The sequence below is a fragment of the Rattus norvegicus genome, chromosome 7 (genome assembly GCF_021556685.1).
Source record: "Rattus norvegicus strain SHRSP/BbbUtx chromosome 7, alternate assembly SHRSP_T2T, whole genome shotgun sequence".
NCBI lineage: Eukaryota > Metazoa > Chordata > Mammalia > Rodentia > Muridae > Rattus > Rattus norvegicus.
The window spans coordinates 14,133,291-14,148,164 of NC_141540.1; the positions used below are offsets into that span (position 1 = coordinate 14,133,291).

General features: G+C 56.4%; 1 protein-coding gene across 1 annotated transcript; it reads left to right on the top strand.

Moving 5' to 3' along the window:
* Positions 1–5,189: 5,189 nt before the first annotated feature.
* On the top strand, positions 5,190–14,607 carry Lingo3 (leucine rich repeat and Ig domain containing 3). Its single transcript, NM_001109609.1, is given in 2 exon segments — positions 5,190–5,286; positions 12,792–14,607. A coding segment is annotated over 1 exon segment (1,770 nt). The 5' UTR covers positions 5,190–5,286; positions 12,792–12,837.
* Positions 14,608–14,874: the final 267 nt, after the last annotated feature.

Consider the following 14,874-nt stretch of genomic DNA (forward strand, 5'->3'; position numbering starts at 1 on the left):
ATAAATCTTTAAAAAAAAAAAAAAAAAGAAAACCCCAGTGAGGAGGCAGAGGGCGTGGTCAGGATGGAGCCCTGCCTATATTCCTCCTGAAGATCTGGGGGTGTGGTCAGAGGTGGAGCCACCCCAGAATCACCCAGTGATGGTTTGGGGGCGTGGTCGGGGTGGGGCCACTGCCACTCCCCCAGTGAGGGGCTGGGGCGGAGCTTCAGGGTGAGCACTTTCTGCATTGCCACCTTGGGTTCTTTCCCAGCTCCACAAACCACAAAAACAAAGTAGATCTGTAAAATTCCCAGGAACTCACGCCCCCAAGTCTTTCAGAAACCAGAGGCAGAAGGAATATTTTCCAACCAGTCTCTGAGGCAGGTCCCCTCGTGACCTGGGCAGAGCCTTTGCCACGAAAGCAACTGACCCTAGCCAGATCCAGAGAAGACGCACTTGTTGACCTGGCTCTTTAGATCACAGGAGTCTATGTCCTTGAGGTCTGAGGCCAGCCTACATGACAAAGTGACACTGTCTCAGGAAAACCTTTATTCACAGGCCAGATGGACCATACTGGCATCCCACTGAAGAACGCTGAGGCAGGAGGACGACAAGCTGCAGGCTGGTTAGTGCTGCATAGCTCGATCCTGTTCAGATGTGGACAGTGGAGAGTCTGTCCCAACCATGAGGTGGTGCGAGTGAAGGCGCTTGCCACCCAACCTGAGGCCTGAGTTCTGCCCTGGGACGCTCACAATTTGACCTCTGACCTCGGCATGTGGCAGGGACGCATGGCCCACACACAAAATAAATGTATGACATATAATTTTTAAAAACTGATGCTGGGGGGGTGGGGATTTAGCTCAGTGGTAGAGCGCTTGCCTAGGAAGCGCAAGGCCCTGGGTTCGGTCCCCAGCTCCGAAAAAAAGAACCAGGAAAAAAAAAAACAAAACTAAAAACTGATGCTGGGCTGGACAGTGGTGGCACATAACTTTAGTCCCAATACTCAGGAGGCAGAGGCAGACAGATCTCTTTTTTTTTTTTTTAAGATTTATTCATTTATTATATATAAGTACACTGTAGCTGTCTTCAGACACACCAGAAGAGGGCATTGGATCTCTTTACAGATGGTTGTGAGCCACCATGCGGTTGCTGGGAATTGAACTCAGGACATTTGGAAGAGCAGTCGGGTGCTCTTAACCGCTGAGCCATCTCTCCAGCCCGAGGCAGACAGATCTCATGAGTTCGAGGATAGCCTGGTTTACTCCACTTAGCCTCCCCACAGTGCTGCGGAGTGGGGGTGGGGATGAGGTAGCTGGTAAGTTCCAGACAGCCAGAGCTACACAGAGAGACCCTGTCAGTTTATGTGTGGCCCAGCTTTTGAATTCCGGAGATCCAAAGTCTGGTTCCTATGCCTGAGAGCCACCAGCCGTGCTGGAGACAGTTTCCATGTTTTCCTCCTTATAGATGTGTGTGTGTGTGTGTGTGTGTGTGTGTGTGTGTGTGTGTGTGTGTGTGTGTATCTGCACGCCTGTCTGTGCACAGGTGCCATTTCCGAGCAGGCCTGATGGGGGCGCCGGTTCCCTGGAGCTGGAGTCACAGTTGTAAACGGCCCTGGGTGTGCTCTGAACTGAACTCAGGTGCTCTAACCACTGAGGGGTCCCTCTAGGATCAAGAGCCCCCACTTCGGTGTTGGGGATTTAGCTCAGCGGTAGAGCACTTGCCTAGCAAGTGCAAGGCCCTGGGTTCCGTCCCCAGCTCCGAAAAAAAGAAAAAAAAAAAAAAAAAAAAAAGAGCCCCCACTTCATAACCCTTCCCTTCTTCCCTTTCTTTGGCATTTTGAGACAGAGCCTATATAGTCCTGGCTGGCCTGGGACAAGAGGCCATTTTTATATGTTCCCTCTGGGAGTGGGTGCAGGTCTTGAGGAGCCCAAAGGATCCTCCCATATCATCAGGCAAACCCAGCTGTAATCTTGCCTACAACTCCCTGAGTCTCCCAGGTTCCCTGCAGGTAAAATGTTGGTACCTTTTCCAATAACATCACCCCTGCAACTGTCTAAACATTTATTGTTGACCACAGACAGCCTTGGGGATACCACATACCTGCTCAAAGCCATGGGGGTTGCTAACCTTATTCATAGTTTACAGATGGAGCTATTAGGGCCCAGAGAGGTTTGTCACTGACCTGAAGATGCACAGCAATGAGCCTGCCTACCTGGGGCTAGACTGAAGACGCGTGGAACCTGTCGTTTCACACCTTGATATCTGACCACTACCCTCTAGGTACATAGGGAAGGCCACTGGTTAGGAACTGGGGCGGCACAGCTGTCCGCTGCTGCTGTAAGTTTCCGCAGGACTACAGCAATCAGGATCTCAAAGGGCCTTCCATTTCAAAACCCACTTCTGGGTTGGGGATTTAGCTCAGTGATAGAGCGCTTACCTAGCAAGCGCAAGGCCCTGGGTTCAGTCCCCAGCTCCGGAAAAAAAAAAAAAGAATCAAAACCCACTTCTGCCTATCAGGGCAGCTACTGAAGTTCCACATAGGGACCCCCAAGCTGTCCCCGACCATAATGAGCGTGTCTTCCCCCAGGCAGTCACTGCCTCCCCTCCAGCCACACCCATGCTTCCCCCATCAGCAGAGCCACCCTTTTCACCTAGGTGGTCCATCTCCATAGCAACGTCACCTCCGCAGGTGGTCGTAACCTTGGCAACCAGGTGCTAACCGCTCCACTGCCTGCCAGGCTGTGACCCTCCTGCAGCTCTCCCACGCAGCCTCCCTACAGCGCTGCGGAGTGGGGATGGGGATGGGGGAACCTGCCAGGAACCTGAGCTCAGAGAGGGCAAGAGACATCCCATGGTCACACAGCAGCTGGGCCTGTGGGCTTCACACCCACCACCCTCATCCAAGCCTTACACACACGTTTAGAGTCTATTAAGTGCCGGCTGTATTCATGGCTTGAGCATATCTCTGTCCTCAGCTGGCTCCCACGGGTGACACACTAGTTGAAGAGAGAAGGCGGGGGATGCCTTGGTCTTCAGAAACTCACCCTCTCCTGCTCAGACCACCCCTGTCCAGTTTGCCATCACTTATGTGGCAAGTTCAAACCGGAGTCTATTGGACGCCAAGCCTGTGCAGGGAGGCCGTGCCTAGGAGAGAGGGGGAAGGGCTGACATAAATAGGATGAATGAGTAAATTATAGGATATCTTAGGAAATTGCAGGGAGGCTGGGAACGGGGGACAGAAGGCGGCCGGGTGGGGATGTGAGTCAGGAGGAAGCAGGGGCGGGCAGGGCAGACGCTAGGGAAGGCATTCTGCTTTCCAGTCTGAACAGCATGTGCAAAGGTCCTGCGGTGGGAGCCAGGCCCCTCGGCTGTGGTCCCGCCTGCTGTTGCTTTCTCATTTGCCAGAGTCATGAGAGGAAGTGGACAGAGCCCCCTCGGACCCTGGCGCCCCCCAGCCATTAAAGCTGTAGTCTGCAGCGCTAGGCATGGGAGCTCCTTGCTCCTTGCGGGTGGACTCAGCCTAGATGGGCAGGACCTGGAATGGGGCCCAAGCAGGCAGCCAGAGTCCCTGAGGCTTCCTGGGTCCACCTCTGGCTTTGGTTGTCTTCTCAACCATGGAAAGTCGGATTTACCACGTACCGTGGTGTGTGTGCAGCAGGAATCCAGTGCTCACAACCTCAGAAACTCAGAGAAGGGATGCAATCTGCCTGGGGTCACACAGCACAGCAGTGCAGAGACAGGGCCGGCCTGGTGTGGAGTTGGGTGTCTAGCTCCAAGGATATTGGTGGAGGGCACTGGCTCCCTGGCCTCTTGGCTTGGGGAGGGGGACCTGGTCTGTGGCCTCACAGGATGCAGTTTTTGGGCCTCAGGCCAATGTGACAGTCTGGGAAGGGAGCCTGCTTGAGTCACAGGTGGCAGAGCTGCCTGCCACTAAACCTTACTGGAGGACAGAGAGGGCACATGAGGGGGGTGTGCAAACATGCCGGGGCTCCCTGCAGCTAGGCCTACAGGTCACCCCCTCTCCAGGGACAAAGGCCTCCAGCACACTCAGTTTGCTACAGTGAGGAGGAGGACAGAGCCAGATGCAGCCAGCTCCTCAGAATGACTGCTTACTGAGACTCTGCCCTGGGGGACTGTCACCTCCTCCCTCTCATATCTCCCAACCTGGACCCCAAGGTCTGAGCCTCTGACTTGGGAGACGCTGGTTTGGTTGCTCCACACTCAACCCCTGTTTCCTTTCTGCTAGGCTGGAGCATTGGGTTCCCAGCCTCAGAAGAGGGGTGGGGTGGGGCTGACCTCAGTGCAGTGTGACCTCTCGCCAGGCAGGGCCAGGCGTGGCACCCCCCACCCCCACCCCTTTGTAAAGTTACTTTATTTTGAGTCATGGCTTCTCAATGTATCCCTGGCTGTCCTGGAACTTGCTCTGCAGACCAGGCTGGCCTCAAACTCAGAGATCCCCCTGCCTCTGCCTTCTGAGTGCGGAGACTTGGGCTAAGAGTTATCTTATTTTTAACTCTGTACAGGTGCCCACAAACCAGAAGGTGACCTCAGGTCTCCTGGAACGGGAGTCATGAATGGTTGTGAACTGGCATATGGGTGCTGGGGCCTGAACGGCAGTCCTCAGTAAAAGCAGCGGCTGCTCCCCCTCTTATCTCGGGGTTCTCACCATGTTCCCCTATGTAATGTATGCACCCTTCTACCTACTACCCACACTAGTAGGCTGTATGTGCCAGCGCAGTCCCAGGCACAGGGAAAGGCACATGGGGGGGGGGGGGGGCTGGCGGCAGCCATAACCCGGATGGATGGCAGTGGGAGTAGGGCTGGCAGCAGAGCAGTGGGAGCCAAAGCAGGGTTTGGAACTCACTGAGGAGCAAGGCCACAGGGGATGAGACTTGGCAGGGCAGGAAGGTGTGCGGTACAGTGCAGATGGTGGAGGCCTGTCCTGGGAGGGAGGGGACAGAGGAGAGTTGGCAATTTCCAGAAGGTTCCAACGGGACAACCTGTCGTATCTGGGGAGCCCCCAAGCATTTCTCGGTACTCAGTGTCTGCGGAGGCCCCGAGGACAGGGATGTGCTAGGCACGCGGGGTACCGGGGTGCTGCGTCCCCGTCTGCCCCGGACCTGCTCCAACACGTGTTGTCGCGCGCGCCCCTTGCAGCTCGCGCGCACCCTGGCCATGCGCACGGGGATGCGCGGCGGGGACGCGTACGGCAGAGCCCGGGAGGTGGCGGTGGCGGTGGCGGCGGCTGGTGGCGGCTGGTGGCGGCTCCGAGCGGCCCCCCGCGCCGTCCAAGGAGGAGCCGCCCAGGTGAGTGACAGCGCTGCAGTCCGGGGACCCCTCCAGGCCCCCCACGCGCGCTCCTCTCCAGCTTTTCTGCACCCCCGGGGAAACTTCGGGGTCCACCCCGCCTCCAGAGATGCAGAACCTAGGGGATCGAGGGGCGCATGTGGGGCAGCACCTTGGGGGACGCGGAATGGTGATGCGCACTGCGGCAGGGGGACACCCGGGATGGAGCCGCGACTGGGCGCCCTGAGATCCCCCGCCAGCCAGTGCTGGGCGATGCGCGCGAGGTGAATTGAGGGGGGTCTACACACGGGACCCACACATTTTGGGAGTCTCGATCCAGTGGGGAGGGAATGGGGTGTTGGGCGGAGACCCCCCACTGGGCAGGCCTGTGTCCCAGTAGCAGCCACGGTGGTGAGGGCGTCTGTCTAACCCTTCTCACAGGCCAGGCCTGGTGTCCCCTGGGTACTGGGCCTGACCAGGGAGGCCATTGGGCCCCATTCAACAAGTTGAGAGGCTCAGAGCTTGGGTTCCAGTTGAACACGGTGTGTGTTCTCACCTCACCTAACGATCAAGAGCTCCCAATGCCAGAGTCCCCAAGACACAGGTGTCCCTCCTCCCAGTGGGGAGTGCTCAGAACTTGGGGGTCTGATGCATTTGGGAAGCTGTATGGTGCCGGGAGGCTTCTTAGTGTGTGTGGAGGAGAACCCAGAGCCCAGGTAGGGCTTTGAGACCCTGTGGCTCCAGGTGGGGCATCTGGTACCTGTTTTTGGTGACCAGGAGGGGCTATTAGGGCTTGGAATTTGGGGACTTTTAGCAAGCACAAAACTGTCAGGCTGATGGTAACCCTGGAGGTCTCCCTGGAGGAGGCACCAGGCTACAAAGCTTGTAAGAAGAGTGTTAAGAGGTGAATGACGGTGAGACAGAAGGGCTCAGGTTGGAAACAGCCCTGGGGACCTTAGGGTTAAAAAAAAAAAGCTCAGCCCTGGTCCCTTCCCCTCTGAACTGCAGGGGAGGCTTAGAATGGTGTCAGTTCACCCCCATGGAGGTCCCTTCCACACAGACACCCAGAGGAGGTGGGGCGGGAGGAAGAAGACACCCACCTAGGAGGGGGGGGCGGGGGGATGAGAGGCCCAGTGGGGGTCCCCTCAGCTTCCTAATTGCTCTTCTGTCCCTGGTTCCTTCCTATAATTGACATCCATCTCGGCAACCACCTCCCTCCAGGATCAGGGTATCAAGTCCTGATCCACCCAGGCCTTAATACTGCTCCGGGGCAGGTAGGATGTTGAAGACTCCCTTTGTCAGCTCCTACCCGAGCAGCACAGCACGCATGCGCGTCCGGCCTCAGTGTTTCCATCTGTAGAGTGGGGGTGGCCGCTGCCATCCACCCCCAGTTGCAGCCAGACACGTGATTGTGCCTGAAGGGTGAGAGCATACAAGGTCCCAAAGCCAAGGTTTTTGTGCTTCTCCCCCGGGCACTCCTGACTCACTCCCAGCTCACCAGGTAGAAAGCCTTTTAGAACTCTTTCCCAGTTACTGCGTGGGCAGCCCGGGTGAGCCGCCCACCGCCTCCCGTGTCAATCTTGAGCTTCAGAACAATGAGGAGTTAGGATTTTGTAAAAACAGAGCTGGCATGAGACTCGGTTTCCAATGCTCACAGGTGGGTGAGCTGGGGTCCCCAACACACAGACACCCAGATGAGGTGCGGTGGGAGGAAGAAGACACCCAGGACCCCAGGACAGGGTGGGAGGCTCAGTGGGGGTCCCCTCAGCTTCCTAATTGCTCTTTTGTCCCTGGTTCCTTCCTACAATTGACACCCTGTCCTGGCAACCACCTCCCCCAGGACCATAGTGTCCATCCCCGATCCCCCAGTCTCCTCCCCAGCCCATGAGTGCCGCCTTTCCTGTTCTCCGGGCTAGTGGATGAGTGGGCACAACGTCTATTGGGGGTTAAGTATTTGCCAGTCTAGAACCTTCCTCTCCTTCACTGCTGTGGTGGGCGGTGGGGAGCCCACTACACCCCTCAGGCACAGACTATTAAGGAAATTGGGTCAGGAGCCTCCCCACCCCCCAAAAACAGTGTCCAGGGCCCCACAGCAGATGGGAGGCTAATTAGGCCTTAATGAATTGTTATGGATTAAAGGCCCAGGAGGGCCGAGATCTAGGACGGGAGAATGCACCAGCCCTGGAGGTGGAGGCTGGGAGAGTGTCCCCAAAATTATACCTCAGAGAGGGGGTACTGTGTGGGGGTATGCCAGGTCCATCCTCTCCCCACTTTATCCCTACACTTCTTATCCCAGGGCTGAAGGACCGGTTGCCACTGAAGCCTGTCACCCCCAGCCTACGGGTTCATCTTTCTCAGGTTAGGGCCTCAGTGTCTTGTGGCCCAGAGGGACCCAGGATTCCACAGCTGTACTCTGTCTCCCCTGGAGCCAAATGCTTCTTTGTCTGTAGCCAGAGAGAGAGGGTTAGAAGGCTTGGAGAGGCCTCTGTTTTCCAGACTGTTCCATGGGTGTAGGCCTTGGGGACCTCTAGCAGACCCCCATAGTGTGGCTTTGGCAGGTGTCAGACTTCTGAGCAGGGAGCAAACCATTCTCCTGCCAACAAGCAGCAGGCCCTAGCCACCAGAGGCCACACTGCAGGCCACTCTCCTCCAAACCACGGTGGCCCTGGGTGCAAGCGAGTTCCCCTGGCTGCTGGAAGAAGCCACCATCTGCCACACACACTAACATACTCCCTCCTGAGACCCAGGCTGGCCCAGAAACATCCCCACAATGTCATGGCGTGGAGGCCCCACGTGCCTTGGCTCACGGCCCCTCTCCATGGATCCAGGGTCACAAAATCTTGAGTCTTTCTACCTCACCTTTCTGCCTGATTCCTTCCCACAACCCCAAGGTGACACTGGGCCCCAGAGAACCCAGGACAGTCTTCAGCTTGGGTTCATTGGCAGTGTCCTGTCTACCCAGGAGGTCACCAGTCCCCACCACGATGGCCCCTTTCCATAAAGACTGAGAACAGCAGCAGGCATACATCGAGTGTCTACTGAATGCCTCTTGAATGATGAATGAGAGTGAGTGAGTTGGAGACCTACTCCTAACCAAGGCAGCACCTGGTAGAAGCATCTAGAAGCAGGCCAGTCAGAGGACAACGCCCCAGCCCTGGGCTCCTGTTCGGTCTTCTGCAAATTGGAAGCTGAGGCTGGAAAGAGATGTACGCCTTTCTGCCCACAGAGACATGATCCTAACCCTGGGCGTCTGGACTGTGTGTGTGCACATGTGAACACGTCTGTGGAGGTCAGAGGACAAATGGTGGGAATTAGATCTCCTCTAACACCATGTGGATCCGGGGACGGAACTCAGGCAGGCAAGGGGCAAGCACTTCATAAAGTGCATTGTCCCAGGCTGAGTGGGAATTACCTTTGCCCCAGCGTGCAGCTGGGTGGTCCCTTGGTGCTGCCCTGTAGCCCTGAACTCACTCTCCTCTGGAAGGTTTTCCAAACCTTCAGTTCATTTATTTGCCAGTATTTATGTTTGCTCACTCTCAGCCAACTACAGGGACACAGCAGGCCCCTGGGTGGGACTCCATGATAGGAAATGTCCGGAATGGGAGAATCAGACAGGGATTTGTGCATAGCAGGGGGCTGGAGAGGGGGCAGCGAGCGAGGTGATGGGGGTCTGAGTTAGAGGCGTTTGTTATATATATATATATATATATATATATATATATATATATATATATATATATATATAGGCCCTGGGGGTAGGCTTGAAATCGTGGGACCCCATCCTAAGGTGACATGAGCCAAGGGTTGGAGGACAGTGACTGGGCAGGCTGGACCCTGCAATGAGGCCCTGCCAAGGCCGCTGCGGTGGCTTCTCATGCATATTAATGAGTCATGTCCTTGAAGCCTTAGGCTTAGATCTTCCTTCCACAGAGTGCATTCTGGGCTTGGCCAGACCCCTGAAGCCCACCGAGAGCGACCTCGGTGGCTGAATGAGCCAGCCCAGGCAGCCCAGCCTCAAGGGTTCCACCGTGGGGTGGAGCGAGAAAGAAGCCAGAAGGTTCTAGATTCTTCTACATAAGGCAACTATTCCTGTGGTCAGGTACACAGCCTCAGAGGGCCCTTTGAATCAGAAGAGTCCCTTTTAGACTTTTTTTTTTTTTTCAGTGTCAGGAATGGAAATCTTGGTCTCTGGCAGGCTAGACCAGTGTTCCACCCCCTGACCACGCCCCCAGACCCTCACTGGGCGATTCCAAGGGGGCTCCACCCCGACCACGCCCCCCGGACCCTTACTTGGGGATTCCAAAGGGGCTCCACTCCTAAGCCACACTTCAGTTTTCTTTTCCTGTTTTTCTTTTATTTTTAATTTTTTAAAACTCATTTGGGTTTGGGAAGTATGGGGTTTTGTTTTGCTTTTTTATGTGTTTGTTTGAAACAGTTTTTCCTCTGTGTAGCCCTGGCTGTCCTAGAACTCACTCTGTAGACCAGGCTCACAGAGAAGGTGTGAGCCATCATGGCTGGCTAATTATCCCATATATACATACATACATACATATATATATATATATATATATATATATATATACATATATATATATATTAGTATACAGTATGCTGCCTGCATGTCTGACTGTGCACCGCATGTGTGCAGTGCCCCAGGAAACCAGAAGAAGGCGTCAGATCCTGGAAATAGTTTCAGGAGCTGTGAGCTGCCACGCGGGTACAGGAACCAAACCCAGTAGAGTTGGCAAAGCTCTGATCACACAGCTGCCTCTCCAGACTCTTTCCTGTTTTTTTTATTTTGAGAGAGGGTCTCAGTAAATTAGAGGTTGTCCTGAAATTCATAATCCTCCTGCCTGAGCTTCTGGGACAATGGAATTACAGGTGCTGCCGCTCCCAACACGTTTGGGATGTCCCTTAATATTTGTTTGACAGAGTTGCCAGCACCTGGTGGGGTGTCAGTGGGAGTAGAGAAAAGCACCCCCTTTTCTGAGCTCCCCATCCCTGGAGGTGGATTGAGAGGAGCCCAGGGCAACTCATGTGACACAAGGCCAACAAGAGATGACTAGCCAGTTCTATTGCCTGTCCTTTGTCAGCCCTTGGGAGGCTGAGGCAGGAGGATTGCTGAAGTTTGAGACTTGCCTGAGCTTAGTGTGGCAAAGTCTACAGCAAGAACAAAAAAGCCACACAGTAGGTCCAGTCCTCAGCAGAGATGAGGGATGGTGTTGTTAGTAACCCTCCCCCAGACCACAGGGCAAGAGAGGGGACAGAGAAACCAGCCTATTTCCCTGTGCCACCCCAATTCCCTGTGCCCTGGACACCCTCTCCCTTCCTGCCTTCTTCAGCATGAGGGCCTTCTAGTGCCTCTACTGTTCCTCTCACTGAGGGGAAGCACATGGGGAGGGTGACTCCATGCTCCCACTCTCACGTGCCATGGTCAGCAAATACCTCAAAAGGGCCGTGTAAGGTCCTGTGGGCACACAGCAAGAAGGGTCAGGGTCCAAGCTGAGAGCTGGCAGTTGTTTTAGACAGCTGTCCACCCCTCCCCACCTCACCACACCCCTGCAGCTTCTCTACCACCCTGCAGTGGAGATGACAGGGCCAGGCCTGCCAGGAGAGGTTAGAGTTGAAAAAACTAGGTCACCCTTTCAGTGGCCCCTGCTGAGCTGGCTCAAGAGATCTGCTGCCCTGCCTGGTGGAGTAATTAGAGAGAGAGCACTTGCCGGTGGCGTCCTGGAGGGATCTGATGGCTGAGGTTTGACAAGCCCGGGCCAGAGAGGGTGCAGGGACCATCAGCATCAGGGATCGCACAGGGACTGGTGCTTCAGTGACAGCGACCTAGAGACACTTGACCTGTCAGTACTGGGCGCTCTCTGCCACAGCCTAGCGACTCCGGAGGCAGAAACAAAGATCAGGTGTTTAAGACCACCAATATAGACAGTTCCAGGCCAATCTGGGCAACCTGAAGTCCCACTTCAAAAACCACACATGCAGCAGAGTCTGTGACTCAGATACAAGGACTGTGTAGCTTGTAAGAGGCTGGGAAGAAAAGGTGTGATGGTGATGGCTCAGTCCTGAGGTGCTGCTGCACAAGCCAGAAGACCTGAGTTCAAATCCCCACACAAGTTGGCACGAGGGCACACTTCTGCATCTGAACGCTAAAGAGGTGGTAGGACCCCTGGGGCTCGTGACTGAACAGCCTTGCCTAACCATCAGATTTCGGGTCCTACTGAGAGACCTTGTCTCAAAAGACAAGGTTGAGGATGACTGCAGAGGACTCCACCTCTGGGCTCCACACAGGTGAACACAGCACAGAAAGACAGAGAGAGAAAGGGAAGACAGGGTTTAAGGTAGGAACTCCACCCCTTACTGGGAATTCTAGGCAGAAGCTCCACCCTCGGCCACACCCCTAACCGCCTCACTGGGGGAATCCCAGACAGGGATTCAGCCCTGACCACGTCCCCAGTCCTCTCACTGGGGGATTCTAGGCAGTGCTCCACCCCTGACCACGCCCCCAGCCCCCTCACTGGGGGATTCCTGGCATGGGTTCTCCTTCACACCTGTGCCTTCTGTCTCTTACAAGACCCGCATACTCAGTCACCAGGGCTGCCAGTCTACTCTGTGCCCGTAGTCTTGCCTGGGGGCTTCAGCTGCTAACATGCCATAAATAGCTGCCTGGCAGATGGGAATCCGTGTTGCAAAAGAGGCCAGGCAGCTCAGTCCAGCTGTCCCTGCCACCGTCAGGTCGCCTGAGAAAAACCCCGGTCCAGCCTAGTCAGACCGGCACTGCAAGATGTCTCAGCATCTATTGGCATCTTAGCCCCCTGCTCACTCTGGTCCCCAGTCCCCATCAGTCACTCCATTAGCCTTCAATCCAGTCTTAGGGCGTTTCCTGACTGCTCCTCCATCCTCGCTAGCGTTTCTCCCTCACAGCCACTGAGGGTCATCACGACTCACAAATTGGGTCTCTGCAGAAAGGGAGTTATTCCCTGTCACAGTCCCAGACTCCAGACAGCCAAACTCAACAGTGTTTACTAGAACTGCCCCTCCGAGGTGCAGGGCAAGAATCTTCCTGTTTCTTCCAAGTTCTCAGGTGCAGGAGTCTCTGAGCAGTTTGTTTTCTCACCCAGCTCTACCTCCATCTTCAAGGGTAGCCTCAGCTACTTATCACACTGATTTCAAGCCAGCCTGAGCTACAAAAGAATTTGTTTTAAACCTCCTCCACCTGTTCTAGGTGTTTCATGGAGTCCCATTAAGTAGTCTTTGGGACATGGTCTCTCACTGAGCAGTGTCCTCATGGGTCCTGTAGGTGTGTGTCGGAACCTCGCTCCTTTTCATGGCTGAGTAATACTCCAACGTGGGTGGCCCACGCTGTTTCTGCCATCTGTCCATGGATCCTTGGTTTCTATCATACTGTCATAGTGGGCATCTGTGTTGAGATTTGCTGGGTGTGCTGTCCTGGGTCGGCATCCCTGTGTCTAGCTGGGTGCCACGGATATTGATGTAGTCTACCTGTCTTCCCATTCCAGCTGTCCTGGACTATGCTGGCGAGGCCCTAGGCCCAGACCTTACACCATGACCTGCTGGCTGCACATGCTGGGCCTGCACTTGCTGCTGCTGCCCACAGCGCCCCTGGCCACAGGCTGCCCCGCACGCTGCGAGTGCTCCGCGTCCACTCGTACTGTGGCCTGCGGGCGCCGCCGGCTGACCGCCGTACCCGAAGGCATCCCGGCAGAGACACGGATGCTGGAGCTGAGCCGCAACCGCATCCGCTGCCTGAACCCCGGGGACCTGGCCTCGCTGCCCACCCTGGAGGAGCTGGACCTCAACCATAACGTGATCGCCCACGTGGAACCTGGGGCCTTCGCCAACCTGCCTCGCCTGCGCGTCCTGCGTCTCCGTGGCAACCAGCTGAAGCTCATCCCGCCAGGCGTGTTCACACATCTGGACAGCCTCACGCTGCTGGACCTGAGCGAGAACAAACTGGTCATCCTGCTGGATTTCAGCTTCCAGGACCTGCGCAGCCTGCAGCGCCTGGAGGTGGGCGATAACGACCTGGTGTTCATCTCCCGCAGGGCCTTCGCGGGGCTGCTGGGGCTGGCTGAGCTCACGCTGGAGCGCTGCAATCTCACGTCGCTGTCCCCGGAGTCGCTGGGTCACCTGCGGGGCTTGGGCGCTCTGCGCCTGCGCCACCTGGCCATTGCCGCCCTGGAGGACCAGAATTTCCAGAAGCTTCCGGGACTCTTACATCTGGAGATTGACAACTGGCCGCTGCTGGAGGAGGTAGCCCCGGGCAGCCTGCGTGGGCTGAACCTCACCTCGCTGTCCATCACGCACACCAACATCACGGCTGTGCCGGCCGCCGCGCTGCGACAGCAGGCCCACCTCACGTGCCTCAACCTGTCGCACAACCCCATCAGCATGGTGCCACGCGGCTCCTTCAGAGACCTGGTGCGCCTGCGCGAGCTTCACCTAGCAGGAGCCCTGCTGGCCGTCATCGAGCCGCAGGCCTTCGTGGGGCTGCGACAGATCCGCCTGCTCAACCTCTCAGACAACCTGCTGTCCACGCTGGAGGAGAACACGTTCCACTCCGTGAACACGCTCGAGACGCTGCGCGTGGACGGCAACCCTCTGGCCTGCGACTGTCGCCTGCTGTGGATCGTGCAGAGGAGGAAGACCCTGAACTTTGACGGCAGGCTCCCCGCCTGCGCCACCCCTGCCGAGGTGCGCGGCGACGCCTTGCACAACCTCCCTGACTCCGTGCTCTTCGAGTACTTCGTGTGTCGCAAGCCCAAGATCCGGGAGAGACGGCTGCAGCATGTGACCGCCACCGAGGGTGACGACGTGCGCTTTCTGTGCCGCGCTGAGGGCGAGCCTGCGCCCACGGTGGCCTGGGTGACGCCCCAGCACCACTCCGTTACCGCTGCCAGCCGGGGCCGGGCACGAGTGCTGCCTGGGGGCACCCTGGCCATCACAGACACGCGGCCTCAGGACAGTGGCACCTACACGTGTGTGGCCAGCAACGCCGGGGGTAACGACACTTATTTCGCCACCTTGACCATCCATCCGGCTGCCAACCGGACCCAGAGCGATGGGCACAACGAGACGCAGGTGGGCGTTCGGTTCCCTCTGGACCTCACCACCATTCTTGTGTCCACCGCCATGGGGTGCATCACCTTCCTGGGCGTGGTCCTCTTCTGCTTTCTGCTGCTCTTTGTGTGGAGCCGCGGCCGTGGACAGCACAAGAATAACTTCTCTGTGGAATATTCCTTCCGCAAGGTGGACGGTCCAGCGGCTGCGGCTGGCCAGGGTGGCGCACGCAAGTTCAACATGAAGATGATCTGAGCCGGTCCCATGGTGAGCTGTGAGAACGGGACCGCTTGAACCTCTGTCCAGTCCCAGATAATTTCCACCTATGCATATTTTCCCAGGGGGTAGCCATGGAGGCAGCTGCAAGTCAGCTCACAAGCAGAACTTCCTTATTTTTGTAGACATATGTGGGATTGTTTTTGAGCAAATCACACCTTTTGCAGTTCCTGAAGTGTTTTCTAAGGTTTCAATCCGTCTTTCCCACCCTCTGCTGTGGCTGCTGTGCTGGGACCCAAAGTGACT